Source organism: Anneissia japonica, unplaced genomic scaffold (genome assembly GCF_011630105.1).
Source record: "Anneissia japonica isolate Jap-2015-1 unplaced genomic scaffold, ASM1163010v1 scaffold287759_len370742_cov166, whole genome shotgun sequence".
NCBI lineage: Eukaryota > Metazoa > Echinodermata > Crinoidea > Comatulida > Comatulidae > Anneissia > Anneissia japonica.
The window spans coordinates 233792-256356 of NW_022698619.1; the positions used below are offsets into that span (position 1 = coordinate 233792).

The window sequence follows — 22565 nt, forward strand, 5'->3', positions numbered from 1 at the left end:
TGAATTCACAATTTAAAATATAAGATTTTTATGAACATTAAAAACTCATAAAATGGTATTATAATATGGAAGATTACCCTTGCATTTGACTCCGTTTTAGCCAGCTAGATGCAGTATTAAGACCATAAAAATTAGAAGTAGGAATTTTGATGATAAAACGGGGGTGGGGGGGATGGTGTTGTTTTATACGATCGTTATAATAAAATATAAATTTAATGTGAACTTTACTCTATTTTAAAAAGCACTGGGAATTATCCTTTCACAGTGATTTCTGAGATTTTAAAGAGACACGATTCTGGTTTTTGATTGGTATTCAAAAATATTAGAAGTGAATGACACCAGGGGAGACAAAAATGTGCTGGGGAAACCATCTGTTGATAATGGAAAGTGACTTGAAGGTAGAACTCCTGATGCTGAAAGTAGCCAGGTCCCACCAGGTCAAGGTCATCTGGAGGTCACCTTGTCAATTGATTCCGGTCAAGGTGAAGTTACATTAGCAATTGGAACAGTTTCACATTATATCCAGCAATGTGGAATTGACAGTCAAAAAGTCAAGTTTTTCTTTTTCTATCACATTTGAATGGGAATGATCTATTCCAATGGTGGCTCCAGAATTTGATCACAGGCAGTCCAACAAGTTCAACAAGAAGGAAGGAACAAAAGGTCAAAGGTCAGCTTAGGACCTCTGGTCAGGGAGAGATAGGGAGACATTGTTAGGAGAGTGTTATAACTTTTAGTCCAAAATATTTCTTTCATTTCATATATATAATTTATCATCCACACCCACATTTTTTAACCTCAGTTTTTTAATGTTTTATTTTTTAAAGATTTGATTCTTTCTTCACAGGTCAAATAATATGTACCGTATTGATTACCCACTCCCACATTTTTGCCTCAATTTTTGTAATATTTATTTATTTATTAATTTTGTAATTTATTTATTTTATGATTTATTCTTCAATCGTCTAATATGTAATTTATCATCCACACCCACATTTTTGTGCCTCAGTTCTTGAATGTTTTTTTAGCATTCTAAATCATAGTCACTAGTAGTAGTACTACAGGTACTTCATCATCTGAAAATGTTTGCAGCCAAAAATAAGACCCTCCATTTTTTTTTCAAAAAAATTTATGTATCTTTATTTTTATGGCCTACAGTAATTCATGAGAATTGGGTGTAATGCAGTTCTTTTGTGGTTGTGAGAAAGTGCAATGCATTTTGTATTGAATCCAGTGGTTTAGGGTTGGAAGTACTCACATTTTATATTTGTAACCTCACTAAACTTCCTAATCTTCCAATAGGCTATCTCTGATAATAGTGAGTAATGAGTAATTACTATAATTTTTTTTTTAAATTAATGTGAATTTGAGAAGCGTTTTATCAAGCATCTTACCATCTTGATAAAATATTTAACCATTAAAAAAATTAATACAGTAGAACCCCTCATTTACGTATGGCACGGGCCCAGAGCCGTTCGTAAATTTGGGGTTGAACCAAATTCCTATATATTTGCACTGATACTACTTACACTGGCATAAACTAGGCCTAGGCTAAGCCTACAGGCTTACGCAGCTAAGTCTGAGGGGGCCTAGGCCTACAGTTGGCAGCTTCTAAGCATTCTGATCCCACTCTAGGCCCTGCACAAATTTGTTTTTATCGGACATTTTTGACTTTGAAGAGGCCTGTTAGAGGACCTCCTTTACTTCAGAATTACATAGTACTGTATAGTATGGTGTGTTGTGTTGTATGCATGGTAATAACAGGTACAATTTTTTTTTTTTAATCTTTCGCTTCAACTTTTATGACGTCATCACCTTTATATTACGTTCGTAAAATCGGGAATTCGTAAAATCGGGGTTCTACTGTATTGACATTAAATTTCAGATATTGAAGTGATAAATAGGTCAGTGTGTTTGACCTTAATGTTATGTTTACATCTGTTGTTTCACTTCACTGTGTGAAAAATTAATTTCATTATTATTCTATAATGTCTTGAAATTGATTCTAAAATGTTTCTTGTCAAAAATATATTACTGAGTCATTTATACTTAATGAGAAAAATGCAACCATATTTAGTATTGAACCAAAGACCCTGGTATTGGAATATGTGCGTTTCACTTTGTACCATAGCCCAGGTACTTAAATTTTATTTGTTTCTACTTATGTTTATGCTCATTGAGCAAGAGCCAGTAGCGAAAGTTCTAATCACAAACTCTACACATCCCAAACTCTTTCTGCATAGAACTTTTATTTTCATGGGACCAACACATTTTCCTCCCACTGGGAGGATGATGTAGTCAGTAAAGTGCTTTACCAAGGACATAAGCGAAGAGCAGGATTATTTGGTTTCACAACAGGGACCAAAGTTTAATCCCTTGACCACTATGACACTATGCTCTATTTTAAAAACACCTATAATTTGTGACCTCTACTTTATAGCCATAAAGTTACTGTACCTCAAAAAGTTGTTATCCTAATCTTTTTGATACCTTTACAAGTTTAAGAATTGTTCGTATTGTGTATTTGACCCAAGAAAATTTGGTCAACATTAATCCTACTATTAGTCAGTGGTTTTACCGAATCAGTTGATAAGTCAAGAAAAAGTGCTTGAATACTGTTACTTTTGTTTTGACCTTAAATCTCCTTAAGTCAGTCTACCAGACCCAACAGGTGATGTAGTCTTCAAAAAATTGAACTTTTTAAAACATTTTTCCTGAAGGCTAAACAGTAACAGTATCTTGGGCTAACCTAATTTTTTTTTATTGTTGACCTATAAGATTTGAGATCGAATATTTTTTCCAACTTAAAAGATGCCAGTCGAACATGGTATTGTGAGGCTGCAGATATGTAAATATCTTGAAGTCGCCACCTTTATTGGTTGTACAGTACTGTAGTAGTGCTAATTAATACTAGACCGTTGATGAATAATGAATATGTTTATTATAGTATTTTTATATGTGTTGTCAATTGGCATGCCATGTTCAGGTGGCATTTTGTAAAAACCTTCTTTATTATATAATAGTTACATCCAGGCGTCCCAAGTTGGGTGGAATCCCTTCTGGAAGGTCTGATGAAATGAACTTTTTTAACATTTTATTGTGGGGCGCATGGTGATACTCTATCCATCGGCACTGACTTCCGTGAGAGATGGGTTAAGTGCGGGAGGTCCGATTTCCTGGAGACTCCCGAGACTTCCGGACAACTTGGAACCCCTGAATTGCAAATAGTGAAATCAGAGAAAATCCTAAAAAATATAATCCGTCATTTAAAAGAATCAACTGTTATTGATAAATCATGCAGTTTTTACTGATTCACAGCATTATTGAAATAAACTGTCACCCAGTTTAACAGTATTATCATTAAAAATATTTTCACTTTCTAATTTTCAACAATTGAAAGCTAATATAACTAAATATGAAATTCAAATATTGATAGTGTTGTGTTCAGTTATTGAGTTTAACACAAACAATGGTGTCTTTAAATTTCTGGGTTTTGGTTTCTCTTCTTTTGAAATCTGATACAATACTTCAAATTTTTATTTTTATATTAATAAAGCTTGCTATTTGTTGTTTTGATCTAAGTTTCTGTTTAGCTTGCTATATGAAATATTGATTATATAGATCTGTATGATTATCATTTTTTAATTGCTTTTTAAAGTCATGTTTGGCACCACCACCACCATTGTTGTAAACATTATAAATTTAATAAAAAATCTTTATTTAATTTTAATGTTACTATCATCATTGCTACAATGTATGCTATAAAAGTGTTTTTAAATTGTATTTTCATTTTTCATTCAGATAAAACTGAAAACTAATTAGATCCAAATAAATAATTCAATATAAAATATTTTTTGACCTCTTCCTCATTTCAAATACTTGTGTATGGCCTTAGTATCATACTAAGAATATATCTGTGGTATATATTGGTTAGTTCTTATGTCTTAGTTGTTATGGCAACCGAAGGAATAGTACCGAACAACAACCGAAGGAACAGTATCAAACAATTAGGTTCAATACCAATGTTTCTCAAAATACAGTTTATTGGGTCTAAATGGATTATATTACCCTATTCTTATTATATAACAGGCATATTATGTAATATTATACACATTAAAGCTGCATATTTATACAATAGCTTATACCTGATAACCAGTGATGGGGTATCAAACTATGCAACAGATTGTTCCATTCCCACAGTGAGTATCAATCAAGAATATTTGAAAGAGGAAGCCTCCTCGTTTGCCATTTTGGGATGCGGTTTGGTGCAGCGATTTACATTCAGGTTCTGAACCTCATGGTCGGTATTTTTCGAGCCACTTGCTAATCATTCTTAGCCAACCATGCTTAGATACCCCAGCTTTCACTGTTGACGGGCTGTGAAGTGATTCTTGCTGTGTGTCTGCCCAAGGTGCGAGTATTTAATGGCATGTAAATAACAATATCAATCTTATAACCAAGATGTGAAAAAAAAAAAAACCACTTATCTATTATTCCTAAAATAAAGTTGAAATACCCACAATTCTACATTAATGTTGTACCCATAATGCTGCAGTGCTATGAAATTAATGTCATCTCACCATGACCATGTTTATGCATGTTATTTGCATGCTTTAAATATACAAATTTAGGTATCAGAATCTTTGTCTTCTGAATAGTGTAATTATTTTTAAGGTGAGCACCTGCTTTGTGTGCTTTCTGAAAAGTTATAGAAATTCATCAAATTTACCAAAAGTGAATTTGCATTTGAGTACCTTTTGACATTTACTGATGATAACAATTATAATAACAAACTTTCCGGAATATCACCCATGAATGGCAGGGGACAATCACCTACGTCAGCGTGAGAAAGTGAGTAAATACGAAGGGCACATATACATACCTCACTAGTATTGTAGCTAGTAGTATTAAGTAAATTACAAAATACAACTTACAAGGTTGATTCCTTGTCAATGCATGTAATTGTTAATTAAATATTATGATTTATTATAGTTTTAGAAAGATATACATTAGATTAGACTATCAAAGGTACATTTACTATGAAGAAGCAGTCCTGAAATATAAGACATAATAGAACTTATATAGTGTGTTTGGGGACATGAGACAAAGTTTATATTGACATTTTATTATGAATTAAAATTGTTGGCAAATTGGTAACCTGTAGAGTTGAGTTATGGTCTAATTTAAATTTTGTTGATATCATAATAGAGAAAGATTATTTTCTTTATTCCCAGAAACCAGAATAATACAGTATCATAATAATAGTAATGTTTTTAATAGAATAATGTATACATAAATTTCTGTACATTATTTATGCATTTATTAGATGAAGTAGTGTCATACAATTCTTGGGTTGGAGAGCAGGTTGTATTGTAAGGTCTGTATTAAAAATACAATAGAACAGGTCTATTACAGTAAGGGGACATCCCTAAGGAGAAACCTATATTTACAGTATTATGTGGACACCCCTATTATTAGTATTAAGAGGACACTTGTTTGGCTACAAAACACTTGAAAGTATATCAGTAACACTATGGCCAACCCTTATTTGAGGGGATACAACAGAGGAAAGTATGTATTTAACACTATGGCCAATACTTTGGGGGAGGGGGGACATCTCTAATTTAAAGGAGATACTTTTGGTCCCAAAGTTGTTCATTTATGGGGATTCTAATGTAATTCCATTAAGTGAAATGTAGTCATTCACACTAGAGACCATGTTTAGGTAGAATATCCTTTTCCTCAATCCCAATCATTTTTTCCCTTCTTTGTATTATAAGAATCCAGTACTTATAATGTGCATACATTATTACCTAGTTGGAGATGACATTATTACCTAGTTGGAGATTGACAAATATAAAGTTGTATAAATGGGTGGTTGATGCAGCGGTTATGATTTGGGCTCCCAACATTGAGGTCTTAGGTTCGAATCCCTTCTGGAATCCCTCTCTGTAAATTTTTCTTGTACTCTTTTACCTATTGTTTTTTTCATCCCAAAATATAAGTGGGTACAATGCATTAAAAACCAGCTGCAATGCTATGGAATTTTTTAGGAGGAGCTGAAAATGTGTTCTATATTTGTTTATGGTGAAATAATGTGAAATTCATTGAGGCATTGTTTGAAATGATATGCCATATAGTATAAAACCTGCATGTTAATTTAAACCCATGACTACTGATTTGGATGTCTGAAGCCTTGACAACTGTATCATATGTTATTAAGAATTTTCTATCTAACCAGAACAATACTGTACATATTTATGCTAATATGCCATGACTGACTGATAAGTTGTTGGGTTATTATACAGTATGTCTCATATAAGCCTGGATTCTTGAAGACCTTTCTAATAGAAGAAAATGTTTTGATATTTCTTAGGTCATAACAACACTAATGTAGGTCATGTTGAGGCCATGAAGAATGAAACTAGAAGGAAATCTTCGATTGTTATTTTGGTTTTAATGTAATTGTCTTGACATTTTGTTGGTTTGCTTAACAATAATTTTCATTGTAAGAAATCTTGCATGTCATCTTGTTTCTATTATTGTTACCATTAAAATACATTACCTGTATTTTTTAGCTATTAAAACTTGATTAATATATGTATGAACATAAATTTGTTATCTAAACTTTTTGAGTAAAGGAAGAAGAGGGTCTTATGGCAATTACAATTTTCAGGTTTAAGTTTACTGGTAGAATTAGTCCAAATAATATATAAATGTGTAGAAATTTTGTTTAAAAAAAATGATGGTAACATGATGTAAAAAACTATTTTCTTTTCTAATTAACATAAAAGTAATTAATTAAAAGCCTGCAAGTCAGTGACATCATCAATTCAATCCCTGTTCTAATGCCTATAGGACCAAATAAAAGAAATTAATAGTTTCTTGTCCCCTCGCGCATCCATTTTCTCTGTCTCACCAAATTTTTTTTCCCTTTATTTTTATGAAATGCATGAAACACACATCAGTAAAATTCCTCTCTCGATCATTCATGGTTGTTTATTTTCATGTTCATTTATTCAAATAATACAATGATATCACATAAACAAAGATGAACAATAGAAAATAGTTTTAAATTATTATTATAATGTCTGGTGCTTCTTTTATTTGCTTTCAATGTGTCTATGTGGTAAAATTGAGAAAGTAGTATCTGTTTCCCATCGTCCATCTTGGATTTGCCATCTCGGAGAAAAAAAATCATTCTCCTTTTTTCAAAATATTTGGGATGAGAAACAATTTTTTTTTCACTTGGAGTAATTTAGTTTTTGAGGATGTCAAAGTTTCTCTGCACATATACCATAGTTCCTTGGGTATAAGCCAACCTTGGGTATAATCCCACTTTCTACTCTATGCCCAATTTAATGCACCAGCCTTTCCTCAGGGAAAAGCTCACGGTATGAATTTAAAAAATATTCTCTGAAAAAAAAATCAAATATTGGCTTTAAATTAGGCATTGCTAAAGAATTGCCATTTGATTGAAAATGGTACAGTATTCTTTGGGTATAAGTCCACCTCCATATATTGACACAATTTCGTGTTCAGTGGAGGTGGGATTATACTAGAGGAACTGCAGTAATTATTTATGGTTATATTTTAAACATTTAGTAAGAAATGATTTAAAATCTACACCCAATGTAAATAATTCATTATTTACTTGTGTATGCATGTTGAATGAGATGTAAAGCATACTGGCAAAACCAGTGGCTTAATTCTCATTAGCGTATGACTCACCACAAGTGAAATGCACTCTGTGATACTGAAATAGCCTTTAAAACTGAGTCTTATATGAAGAAAATGACTAGTGAATATGAAACCTGAACCAGTAATACTGGGATTTTAAGGCAAGCATTTTACATAATTATTTAAATAGATGTTTTAAAATCTACACTATTACAGTAAATTACAGTACAGAAATTCTGTTCCTATTTCTTATTCTATTCTACAGTGGGCTTACCATATTCGATTTCATCTTTATATCTTGGTTCATCTCTTATGATAATTACAATTATAAGCCTCCATTTCTTGTGATTACCATATTTTTAATTTTGTTTGTCTTCAACAAATTTCTAAATTGTGAGTATACCACTTTAATAATTTTTTTTAGTAGAATAGACCAATCTTCAAATAGATTACATTATTATTTTAGAATACTAAGCCAGGCCTAGCCCTGGGCTACATCTTTTTCTTTAGAATTTCTGTGTGAAATCTAGGCTCTTGACACTGCCTCCTACCCAAGTAACAATGGCCAGTATGTTATCATGAAACATGCATGACCTATTAATAATAAATAATGAATCATTTAATGGAAATATATCCCATAATGTCAACCTGTTGGGAAAAACTCTTCTGGAACTTGTAACTGGTCTGGCTGTTAGCATTTACCAAGCATGTAATTAATCATGCATGACCGGGAAGTCATCCGGAACAGACCATCCTTGCATGACCGTCAGTAATCAGGTATGACAGAGGATGGGTGATGGGGACAGAAAGGAGCTGCTCACAACAAATTTAAAGGATGTCTGATCAGCGATGAGAGCTATTATCCAGTAAGTGTAGCCATGCATGACCATACGAGCATGCTGTGAAAATATTTTGTCTTCCTTCATTTGTCCTGTTTTTTTTTTCCTGGTTTATTATATAAGTATTTTTTATTACTATTAATATTTGTAACAGAAGTCAGTTTAATATAAATTCAATTTAATGCATTGTTAATGCTTTTCCTTATTTAATTACTGGTTTTTGTTAAACGTCAACCGAGTAGAACTTACTTATATTTTAATATTTCATAAATTTATAAAGATTAAGTGAATAAATGTATGATTGAATAAGAAATTAAATGAATGTATAGAATAAATTAAACTGCATAAATTAATATAAATGTTCAAATATTCCTCATTTATTTACTAGTTTTTGTTTAATGTCAACTGAACAGAACTCATCTCTATTTTAATATTTCATATTTATAACGATTAAGTGAATACTGTGAATGTAATGAGTGAATAAGAAATTAAATGAATGAATAGAATAAATTAAACTGCATAAATTAAAAATAATTTAGATTAAGGAGTGAATGTACAACACTCTTTAAATGTGATTTTGAGTACAGTATTTGCCTTACAAAGTTATCTATGCATACATTGTTTAATGGAATTAACTCCGAAAATAACATTGAATAAATTACTTGTTGACCATTTCCAGAACTAAGACTTTGGGACATAATAAATTGGACATTAAACTATTGATTGCTGCGAAGCAGCCAATTCATATTCTTGACAGCAATTTGACCTCTGAAAGGTCATTGTTTGTCAAAAAACGAGCGCCTAAGACGACTGAAAAGCGGAGTTTCCTTCTTTCGTTCTACCGGGTAAAATCAATTACTTTAGGCGACGTTTGTAGACTAACCAACTCGTACCAACGTCCGCATGTCGCGCTAGCCTTATCCTACTCTAGGCCTAGACTAGCTAGGATGGTATAGGCTTAGCCTTGAAGACGAAGGTCCCAATGAAAAACGTCGCTCTTTGATAGCTAACATTGTCTATTTAACATCACAATAATTCATTATTAGACCTATAGTTGTTTTTTGAATTGTACTCCACAAATCTCAGCCAATACCTCGCACAACTGGCTAACGTCTGTATCTATTGTCGTGACGTCATGGCTCGCTGGCTCACACTTGTGATATGTCTCGCACTTGTGATCAAATAACACGCTGGCTCGCACTTTGGCAACACTCTTTGGCAGTCAACTCGCCCCTAGAAAACCCGCCCTTGGAAACTTGCCCCATAAAAAATGTAACCTTTGGTAATCAAGTACATTTTCCACATACATAGAAATTTTTGAAACTTTATTAAAAAAAACCTAAACCATAATTCACCACACTATAGACACTTTTTGACAAAAATGAAAACTTACGACTTTGTTACCTAATGAGAAGTGTTCTAATATAGACAATGGGTCGTGTCTCATATTATTTGTTATAGTTTTATTATTCATTATTTTCACTTGACTCGCATAAATAATTTTGTACAAAGAACATTTATATGCAGTTGTACTTCGCAGCACTTCACTTGCAATTTGCAATTTCTAGTCTACTGTATTATAGTGGTTGATTTTAGGCTCAAATATTTTAAAGCTCATTTACTCAATACTACTGTAATATGCCTAAAATATTTAATGTAAGAATGAACACATTTGATCTGTTACATTCATTATTTAATTATAAATGAATGATTGAATTGTGTTAATATGCCAATGATTGATGGTCAATAAATGTATGATATTGTAGTTGTGATTATGATCGAATCTAGATTTACGCACAGAATCTTGCCGGTTACGTCATTCAGAGGCGGTAATAAAATAGTGTGTCGTAATTTTATGTGTTGTATAAGGCAGGTTGAACCGTATTTGCTTCGTGGTGGCCTATTTACTGTCTGTCCTGTTAATTTTTACGAGTTTACTTGTACAGGGAGTACTAATACAGGGAGTACTAATCACAATAAACAGACTGTGAAATTTAATTAGTAAAGAAAAAACAAATATAAAACAGAATTAATGTAGTAAAAAAAGACCTGAAAAAATTTATTTTTAGCATTTTTGAAAAAATTCCAATTTGAGGCATGTCGTGGCGAAATGGTTAAGGTGTCACACAGGCCAGTATTGGGTAAATGAGCTATAAAATATGGGAGTTCAAAAAATTGCCTAAAAATCCAAATTATAGATCAACAGTTTAATGTCTTATTAATCATGTCCCAAAATATTAGTTCTAGAAGTGGTCAACAAATCTTTTATTAAATATTATTTAGATAGTTGTCCAATTTCAATGAATGACCCCTCATTTTAAAGATCACATACTCAGATATCTAAAAATTCCAATAACTTGAATTTCAATTTTTGCTACAACTTAGCCATTTTGCCAGAACATGCCTCATTTAATGTGGTTTGTTAGCCCCATCAGGTTCAGTAACGAGACCTCTGATATAATTGTACAACTACAGTATGTTAAACCAACTTGCTACATTGCACAGATGTTATTTCCTTTATATTGTACTCCTTCTTGTACTGCAGTATGGGCCTACAGTATTTTGTTCTCTGTTGCATTTCATAAGATCATCTTGCTTGAACTGGTAATTGAGAATGTTAGACAGGCCCTCTAAAAAATATTATGGTATTAATTTATCACCCTACTCTATCTAGTCTGGAAAAGTCATGAGGGAGGCAGGCTTTTTATTTTTATTTTTTATTTTCTTTAAGCCAAATATCACCCTTAGGTTGTTTGCTGGTAGATTGATGTTCAAAGTATAATACATGATTGAAATGTACAAACAATTAATGGTTTTCCAATACCATAGAAGACATGCGGGCTAGGGTGATAAACTAATCATTTTTTTTATTGGGCATATCAACATGCATATAGTCCAAGTGGTATCCTCCTTCTAATCACCTACATTGGGTTTCTATCCTCATGTTTTATTGTTTACTTGATCTTCTTAATAATCTTGATTTTACTAATAATAAGGCCCAAAAAACAATTTTTATGTTGCCCAACCCCAAACCGACCCAAAACATTTGACTAAATATTTCTGATTTCATTTCTGGTTAATAGATTCCAAAACTGTCGCCCTGCCCCCTGTGCAGAAATCATTGATTTGACCCTGTTGCTAATAATAGTTATGGTACAGGAATGTGAGGACTTAACAATGACTTAACACTGGGTTACCATAGGTCACTCGAGTGTACAATAAGGGATGATGTATTAAAATGTTTACATTTTCCTTTAATTTTTTTTGTTTGTTTTTATTTTTTTATTTTCTGGTATGTACTGTTTTTGCATGCAATTACATTTTAAGAAAGATATTTTCCACAGAAATACTTATAAAGGAAGGTAAATGTAGATAGATAAAAAAAATAGTTACAAATGAAATTTCAATGAAACACCCTGAATTAATTGATTTCTTATTCTGTTTTTTTTTTGTAGGTTTAAAAAGTTACTAAGAAAAATATTTGACTTTAATTCATATTAATCAATTTTAATGAATTGTGTTTTTTGTATAATGATAGTTTTATGTTCATTAATAATCGATTTGCTGTGTAGTATATAATATAACATGTATTTGATAATAATAAAATATAATATATTTTTATATAATTTTCAATACTGTACTACCTTTTTATAATTAGTTATCTCAATAATTTACTGTAGGCTTAAATTTTTTATATTGCATTTTGTTTGTTTTATGTCTATATGGTAGACACTGTGTGAACTAAAGAAATTTTCAACTTTTGTTGCATTTTGAGTGTTTTATACCAAATAAATAAATAAAAAATAAATATTTACTTAGGCCTGTTTATTCATGACTTATTAGTATTTCCATTATCTGTGTTTCATATCATACAATACTTATTTTAGAAACTAATACTTAATTATTTATTCATTATTTATTCATTATATCTTAGTATTTTAATCCTTCTAAATAATTTATTAATGAATGCATTAGATATGAAATCAAAGAACAAGGCTCCATTTAACATTTCAAAGCAATTTTTTTATTTGTATTTAGTATTACTTATATAATGTTTATTATGATTATTGGATGTACTGTAATAATATTGTTTGTTGTATTAAATATTATATCAAGAAGTGACTTCCTACCACCCACCCACCCTTGAAGCACAATCCTTGAATTATTGGTAGCATTAGTGTTCTGGCTGTTTTACTGTCTCCTCAACAAAATTCATCTTGTAACATCTACAGTACAGCTGGTCCTGACCTCCAAATCTATTACACATAAATTCTCAATGTAATTGGGAAGCCATGAATAACCCAGTCTTCTGATCATGCACTGGGACTGCGAGTAATCCGGCCATTTGCTCACATACTGAGACAGCTAGCTGGAAGCCTATCGACGGTCGCCACTGTTATTGATATAGCCATAGGTCTTGCGGTATGCATGCCTTTTATTATGTTTTGTAATTAGTCTCTGCCAGTCAAGTAGAGTGTAGATCGATCAGTGGATTGTGAGGAAAAATAGAGGCTGGTAATGATGATGTCATAGGGAAATCCCCTTGATTAGTAATCTTTTGAATTTTATTGAGCTGGTATGTTATGAGGGGAAGACACCGCATGTTGTTAGTAGTTTCGGTTTTGATGATCTTGTGTAACATGCTGGTAGCAGATTATAAGCTATTGTAAATGTTGTTATTTTTTAAATACTAATGTTAAAGGTGGGCGGTGTGTTGTGACAATAATTTCCTGCTCGTGGTTTTACGCAGTGACGTCGTTATTAGCATTATTACCGGTATCTCCTTTTGTGTGGGTGTTAAGGAATACCTCTGAATTAAAACTTCAAATTTAATTCTATTTCTGGATAGATATTATTAATAGCAGAATAATTCATTTTTAGCTTTCATTAGAAGATCGCGTCTCGCCGGTGATGGTATTATTACGTTATTGAATTACTTACCGATTGTTTTTCTAGCCATTGTTTATTTTCTTAGCATATTTTCAGATTATCTTCATGCATATTGAACGTATAGTGTTATAGGAATATGTGGCACAGCAGTAAGGATGTAGGCTTCCAGTAAAAAAGGAGTGGGTTCAAGTTTTAAATCAAGCAAAATAATTCATTTTTTAGATTTCATTTAAATATCAAGTCTCGTCAGTGATGATATTAATACATTTTATTGAATTATTATCTGTTTTTCTAGCCAATTGTTTAATTTCTTAGCATATTTTTAGATTATCCTCATGAATTGATGTATAGTGGGTTTGAGTTTTAACTCGAGTACTTGCTCATGTTCTTGGGCAAGGCACTTTATTTACATTTCCGCTCTCTGCTCAGGAGAAAGTGGGTACGTGGTAAGTTTAATAGCCAATGCACTGATTGCTAATTGCAACACTATGAAATATTTCCCAAGGGATATAAGTATGTGGTGTATTGCATTTGATCCAATGACCAGGTTTCATAATGTGAAATCCCTAGAGGCCTTGGAATGACTTGCATGTTATTATTATTATTTTCTCACTTTTTTCGAGTGATTGGAACTAACAGTTATCTTAGCAACTTAGTATGAGTACAACATAATGAAGGACAACTGAAATGAAAGGTTAATGGAGAACATAGAAGGATTAGACTACGTTGCAATTTAGCAAAATAATATATTGATTTATTTTAATATTTCAAGAAGTTTATTCAAAAATTATGTACTAAAAATTAATTTGAAGAAAAATTTGTTGGTCAGCCAGAAATATTTTCCACCAGGTAAGCTAAAGCTGTTTGAAATAAGAAATTACAAACATAATTTCTTTGTTTGTTAGTATAATAGCAATGTATTTAAGTTGTTAATGAGTATAGCCTACTAAGTATTTTTGTGTTGTGAGTACAGTGCTTGCCCTGTGATGAAAAGATTCTTGGTCAAATCAACAGTCACTCATTTTTGGATAAAAATCATATAAATTTTAAGCAAAATAATTAAAATATTTTTCTTTTGTTTTCTAGTTGTTACTCATAATACCAGTGCCATGTCCACTTCAAAAACAATAAGCAGCAACTCAGCGGTCAATACTGACCAGAACTGTAACAAAGACAAAGCTCCTGCGATTCTCCTCAACGGAGATATCCCAGCAATGGACATTAATACAAACGGAACAGACGATATGAAAACTCAAAAAGGTATTATTCTCGAAAATGGAACAAAGATTTGCACTCCAGAACACTTCCCAAATGTACAAGAACAAAATGGACAACATGGGAATGGACCACATAATCAAGACTTTACAACTCAAACTGGAGAAATTATCGGTCAGTCCGGTGAATATACTGTTCCAACAGGCGTGTTTACGGGTACAGAATTAACAGCGCCATTTGGTTGCGGCAGGGAGTTTGTCCCGCATAATTCTTACATACTACCGCAACAGGACTATAGCCAAATTCCTCCAGATTTTCCCGTACAGGAAAACCAAGTAACAGATATGACCCAGGGTCAAATGTCCGAGATTGGTCAAGATGATGGGGGAAATCAGGTACAGGATCAGAAGTATGAATTTTATATTCATATAAAAGCAGGAGAGGCGTTCCCAGTTGGAAACGGAGAGCAAGTGCAATATATACATGGTAAGTTGAATTGCCATGTCAGAATCAGTTTAATATTCTCACGACAACCTACTGTACTGTAAAGACTATCTCTGATTATAAATCGCGTAGGACTGTGTCATACATTTTTTTAAGCAAGGTAGCCTTCCTAGGTCTAGAGTTTACTAGTTATTGCTATTTTTCCACTCGGAAGATATGCTCAACATCACTTTCTAGTAAAGATCGAATATCTTCATTAAGAATACTTGCACATCTAAAACAATGGAACTAAAGACTATAGTATAAGAAATACAATGCGCATTGGATTAAATTTATTCTAGACTAAAGCATTTATGCACACAGCAACATGAGGTCATTCCACTTAAGATACCTCAGAAGACCCTATGATTTCAGGATTGTATTATTATCAGCACTAGTATATATTTCAAATTTAAATTGACCAACATATTTATTGCCAATGCTTCTCTAATCCAAACAGATAGCATTTTTTAAAATTTAATCCGCAGTGCGAAAATGACTCAGCTTGGTGGTTCAATTAGAATCTTTAAATTAATATTTATGTATATTAAATCACTTAATCTCACATCACATGGTTTTCACTGATCTTGCAAGTATAATGTATCATGTGGTAGAACCCTATTAATAGGTCAGCGACCTGGGACCAGCTTGAAAGTTTCCCAGTCTTATTTATAAATTATTGTGTGATAATATTGATTTTTTAGGGATTATCTCAGAAAATGGTCATTTGACTGGAAAAGAAATCCGTAATTATTATGATTGATTTTGTTTTTGTACACAGTACTAGTGGTGCAGTACTGTACCTTATAAATATAATGATAATAACTGGTTCACATGTGAATTCTATGTATCGCAAATGTTACCGACAAAATACTGTACTGTAAGTCTGTCATTTGGTGCTGTGATTTTCTCCCCTGTTTATAATACAGAAGAAAGAAAATGCAGAATGTATCGCTCAACTTTTTGGCTTCTTAAATTAAACAAATATTAAACTGATCAATCAAAAACAATTCATACGCTTTAAAAATATATATATTTTTAGCTTGAAGTAAAATTTGCACTAGATAAAGAGGAATGACATGCATAATCTGCATCCATAAATAGATTTGTATCATGTTACATAGCCACTTGCTATTTTAATAGAGGAGCAAGTCATTAAGATTACTGTATACTAAAGTTGGTATCATCATGAATATGTTTCTTACTGCATCCTCATTTTCTAAATTTAATGTATGAAAGAAATGGAAGCGCCCTAATTAAAGATTTAAAGGTTTTCTACATCATCTTATTGTACCTTAATGATATTTCATTGGTTAATATGTGTTATTCCTATGTATTTATTGTAGGCCCAACGATTATTCGCCTTCTTGCAAGCTCGCCGCAGATGCCGCAGTTAAACATTGTTCACACTGGACACGGGCCTGTACCCCTCCCATCAAATATGGGCATGGCTTCCACAACCATGCCCACGAACGTTGCATTAACACCGGCAATGCAAGAGAGTGACAACTTACAACAGGGGGTGTACAACACAGGACACGGTATTGTACAACAGCAAATGTACACCCAGATGTTTCAAGGTGTTCAGATTTATAATCAGATGATTGCCTATCCTAATATACCCCCTCACATTCCCCCTCATGTAACACAGAATCAAGCTGGTATGAGACCAATGCAGCCACACGTTGTCATTCCGCGGTTCACACACCGCCAGCATAGTCCACCTCAATCGAATGATCAGAGCCATTTACAAGGTAAGTACATCTTACACAAATTTTACGATTTAACAAATTGTTTTACATCTCAGATTTTTATGTGATATTCAAATGTTGTAGGAGATTTCTATTCTTTTCTTAAATTTTACAAAATTTTTGAGAAATGCTGGTTGTCACCACCAAACTCAATGTGAGTACTACTATTTTCATGGTTGCTATAGCAAGCAGTCTATAGACCAAGTAATATTGTAGATATAAAAGTGAACTACCAGTACATTAAAAACAAAAACTTACCAACACCATTACATTTTATGGCTTGTTCTCAGAACAGTGGTCAAAAACAGTGATGGTAGAAAAGTTTGAAAATGTAGAAACTAAATACAATAATAGTATGAATACTGATAATGAGAGAAAAACGGTAGGAAATAGCAGGTGTCTCAATTTGGGAGAAGTCCCTTCCACGAGATTTTGGTTTAATGAGCTTTTTTGAGCACAATTTTATTGTACATAATGATACCACTGGCCAGCTAAATTCAGGAAGAAAATCATTAACAAAATTGTACTGTAAAAACAAAAAACATTAAAAGTTTGCGAAAGATGCTACATTCTGGGAGATTTTTGATTGCTTATGTCTGGAAGTCCCCGCTGATTTCTGAAAGTCTACTGCAACTCACAGGAGACTTTGGAGCTCTGGTAAGATCAGACATTTTTTATACCCTGTTTTGCGAACTTATTTTTTTAAAGTTCGTCAGAGGAGGGCAGGAAAAAAATTTAATTTTGGTTTTTTCATTTAGTAAATATTTTTGCCAAAAACATCCAGATATAGGAGAAAATAAAGTTCTATTGGTGAATGTAAACAGTGTAGAAATAGGATGCTTAAATGCCTTAAATTTATAATTAGTCAGTCTATTATAGAACAATATAAATTAAATGACACTATATTGTTAGTTTCAAAAGTCCTACAGTCATTTACATTATAATTAGGAAGAAATATACACATCTAAGTTTTGGAGATTTCAAGGCAGTAGCGGGATAATAAAAATTTTAAACATTTCTATTTTTTTGTTAATTGTCCATAAATAAATTTTATTTTTATTAGAAATCTTTGGTGGTGGGTGGAGGATTCGCTAAACAAGGTATAAAAAACGTCTCCCCTTATAGTTAAAGAACAGAATGATTTGCAAAGTTGCTATTTTTTATACTGGTGTAAATAATGTTTTTAGACATTTTATATATTATTATTATTAGTCATTTTTTACATGGATATAATCGTGGTTTGAGTCGTATAACCTTGAATCGTAGAAGTGGTTTGGCGCAGTGGGAACGGTTTGGTTTCCCAACCTCACGGTCGGGGTTTCAATCCCTCGCTGTGCATTTCGCTTGAGCAAGACACTTTATCTGCATTGCTTCTCTTCACCCAGGAGTATAAATGGGAACCTAGTGGGGTTACCTGCTCCTGCGCTGATTGTCAGCAGCAACACTTAGCATGTGGACCAAATGACCAGGGAAAAGAACTTCAGCGCTTCGTAACTGAAAAGAAAGGCGCTATACAAATAACAAGTAACAAGTAACAACTCATTTCATAGTTCAGTCAACCTATTTGTTAAATAATTATCTGTCATTTGTACTGTATTTAATCATGGTACTCACCATTCATTCATAAATTAACGACCCAAGCTGGTGATAATTGACTAATGATGCAAGATGATGGTAATGAATTAATGACCCAAGAAGAAGATTGTTAATTGTGAGACACTATGGTGATAACTAATCAACAGTCCTTGATTAATTGTGAGGCACTATGGTGATAACTAATAAACAGTCCTTGATTAATTCTGAGACACTATGGTGTTAACTATAATCACATCCTAGAATTCTTGATAACAATAACAATTTTACGTGTTATAATAATATCCTCCTAGCCAATGCCGTAGCTAGCTGTTGGGATAGCCCTACACAATTTTGGGTCTACATTTTAAAAAATGGGTAATATTATGCTGTTTTACATATGCACAAAATGGGTCCATATTTCTCATATTTTGCATAAAATGAATCCAAATTTTTAGATAATATTTTCAGATTTTTCATATTTTTACGTAAAATGGGTCGACTTTCAACAAAATAGATCCACATTATTGAATTTATTTATTTGATATTGTCCCACACTGTATGAAAATCCTGGCTATAGCATTGCTTCTAACATATCTTCATTGGTATGCAGTGTGCTTGGATAGCAGACATGAAACATTGTAGAAAATGTCCCACAAAGTGTTGTCTTAGCGTTCTTGATTAAAATAGCAGTTGATCTACATCAAATTGTCTACCAACTCAAAGGGATGATGGTCTGTTCAAGGGGATATCTTCCCCTTGCACTAAAAATAAATGCGTGTTCACTACACACAAATCGCTGTATAATACTCAAGATAATTGCATCTAAGTGGGTGGTCGTTTGAGCGTACTGTATTTACTGTAGATATTCCTAAGTATCTTGTTATATTGAAACTATCTTACAAGTACTTTCTTAGGGTCATTAATGTAAATTCAAAGACCTACAGTATCCAATCAACACATTATTTGGTGATCAAAATTATGACACATGATCTAGGTGTAAGTAAAAGTAAATTTGCAGTTCAAGCAGTTTCGGTAAAGTATGTACTGGTGAATTCTGCAAAAACTTACAGGTTTATTTTTAGCTTGAATGTGAGGATGATATGTTCACTGTAAACACTTAGCTCTTCTCGTTAAAAGATGTAGTCAAGTTCTATAACATTCACATTGGCCTTAATGCATACTGAAGCAATGGTTAAACATCTTGACAATATGATAACATTTTCAGCCCTGAAGCTGAAATAAAAGGAGAACAACGATCGAATTTGACCGTACACTCAAGGATACCCATGGGTCAGTGCGCATGCTCTGTGCGCACATGAGATTGTAATGATGAGGCTTTACATAAAGATATACACAAGGTTTTGTGCTGTATAGTAACTCAGCCAATTACCAGCAAGAAATCAGAATGTTTATATTTTTAACTGACGTATGCATTAATGATGTCAACCCGTGGAATGCCATACGATCAATAGAGTACTTTGGAGTATGCAGTACCTTGGAGCTACTTAAGTTCATAGATGTGTTTGAGACCTAGATTCTCAACCTACGATCTAGGAATATCGGTCAATTTCTGTGTTGACATTATGATCCAAATATGTCTATTGCAAGGCAATTCAGCTTAAAATTCATGTTCTATCCTAATTGTTTAAATTATTTCTATTTTTTATAATACCTTTTAATTATTGAATTATCCTATAATAAAGCGTTTTTGATAATTTTAATTTTAATGACTTTTAGTTATAATTTTATAACAATTCTCTGTAATTTTTAAATTGTAAATTTTACTGTTTTTCCTTAATTTTTCTTTGATGTGCTGCTTTCTTTCATTTGTTTGACTTTCTTTTGTAATGAACAATTTTAATGTAATTGAATTATTGGTAAGATTTGCTATTTTTAGTGGTTAGGGTTAGTGAAATTTTCAATGTTTCTTTCTGTCTTGAGGATTCCAATGGAAATAAGTTTACTTATAAACTTTCTTGGGTATATCCCTCAGTTTATTCAGTTGATATTGTTCTTTGTACTTTTTATCTGTTTCTGTACTTTTGTATTGTTTTGTTTTTATCTCTCTGAATGAACTGAATAAACTGAAATGAAATATTTCTTTCTTGGGAGAAATACAACCTGTAAAATAATGGAATTGTCTTACAATTACCCTGTAGCTATCCAATTCTAAGAAATAGTGAAATAATATTACAAAATGTTAAAGATTAACATTTTAATGGATTACAAAAATCTTTGTGAAATTATAAAAACGAATGTTGGTGCTCATGTTCCATTCTTTCACGTAAGCTTATGTATTCAAGGCACAATACAATCAAGTTTTTTATGAAATGTAAATTTGTGATTTGATATAATAAGGCCAAATATGATGACATTATTCATGTCACGATCCTCTCATACATCACCTCATTTGACTTCACAGGGAAAAAATGCCCAGAACATCCGAAATATCAAACTTAATAAATCCAATTATCCCATTGCAGGATCTGAGATTTTTTTTTTGTTGGTAAAGGGAGACTGCAAGGGCAGTCGGAAACCTGTAGTCCAGCAAGAGTGGGTTAAAGGTCAAGGATTGGGATATTCTTTTACATATTGATTGGGTAAAGCTCCAGAGTTTCAGCCATTTTAATCTTGTATAAATGATTTCACACTTAAAGGTTCTTTGACTATAGCTCAGATGGGAGGGTGAGGTTTAATGAGGGGGCTTATACACAGAGGGGGGGGGGGGAAGGTATTGGCATTTATTTGAGGGGTAGTTTATTCTAAGGTGTTTTTTGTTTTTATTTTAAGGTGTTTACTGTATTTGTTTTTGGTGTAAATTGGATATGTACTCAAATAAACTCCCCCATTTGTGATATGATTAAACGATGTTTAATCATGTTGGTTCCGTAATTTTGTTCATCCAATCATTTGGAGAGGGGAAGCAATTATTCAAAAAAAAAATAAACACCCAAGAGATGCATTTCTTTATAGTGGGCATTTTTTTCGAATAAATATTGTAGGCCTAGATATGTGATCGTGTGTTGTGGATGATTTGATGGCAAAACCAAGACTAGGAATAGTGCATTAACATTACCAAAAAAAGGCTAAGAGTCTCCTATTAACGAGTTATCTCCTCCTCCTAAATAACCATGTTAGCTACGGTACCTAATAGTAACATGGTTGTCACAGTGTCGAATAGAGACTTGCTTGCATTACAAATTTCAGTGTCGTAGGTTCTATTTTTGATAATGCAAGGATAATCCTCATGGTTAGAAAAAGCTGCAATCCCTAAGCCCCTAGCAATAAGACATCTCATTTCTGTTCCATAATTGGCAAGTTAGTTTCTGCTGATAGATAGGAATTAATTTTAAACAAAAAGTCTAATCGATCAAGGATAACGCAGTTTTTGATTGACAGTTTAATCTTGATGATGGGTAAACCACGTTGATTTCCAATTTGTTATTAATCTTTAACGACAGGAAGACAAGATAAAATCGTCCTGCTCTTAAATACTGTACTCCCAGGCACATTCATCTCAAAAAGTTTCTGAACTGTATTAGGAAAGGCATTTGACAGTTAAATATAGAAAGCAGTTTACACAAAATTGTTACAGTATTGATTGATAAATTTGATTGTAATTAAAAATTATCACCAAGTTACCTTATTAGGCCAAAAAATGACCCTAAAAAATCTTAGATTAGTGTGAGACACCTGTATGAAAAATGTATATTAATTAATTGAAATCCTAACCAACAGACTGATTTTAAAATTTCACTGTTTTTAGGCAATTCAATTTTGATTGCTTTATTATTATGGACATTAGCATCCTACCAGCATAGTATTAGGCAATTTGGATGGCTGAGCGGTTAGGGCAGGGGCACTACAACCTACAGCCATAATGTAGGAGATGGTTCTAACAGCAAGTTCGCCTATGGTTCTGGTGGTGGAACAAGTCTTCTCGGATAAGGACTGCAAACCATAGGCCCAGTGTACACAATAACTTGTGTGCACTATAAAGAACCCAGTATTCTTTCAAGACGAGTGAAGGGGGCGGGGGTTTACCCTATTGTACTGGTTCAAACAGCCCCTGTTGTTGACAGATGAGATAGATGGTACCGGTTTACCGGGTAGTTCAGACACGAAGAGACCC

The 22565-nt window shown here is 32.7% G+C and overlaps 1 protein-coding gene across 2 annotated transcripts in view; it reads left to right on the forward strand.

Annotated features, from left to right (window-relative positions):
- Positions 1-550: 550 nt before the first annotated feature.
- The window catches only part of LOC117102690 (fibronectin type-III domain-containing protein 3A-like), a 77862-nt gene continuing 55847 nt past the window's right edge, over positions 551-22565 (forward strand). Inside the window, exons 1-3 of one of the 2 annotated variants that reach the window (XM_033243071.1) lie at positions 551-670; positions 14496-15110; positions 16454-16861. In XM_033243071.1, the coding sequence (XP_033098962.1) occupies positions 14519-15110; positions 16454-16861 (1000 nt within the window). In that variant the 5' untranslated portion in view covers positions 551-670; positions 14496-14518. Of the gene's footprint in view, positions 671-14495; positions 15111-16453; positions 16862-22565 lie in introns of those variants that run through there. The other variant, XM_033243072.1, reaches the window with a different exon arrangement.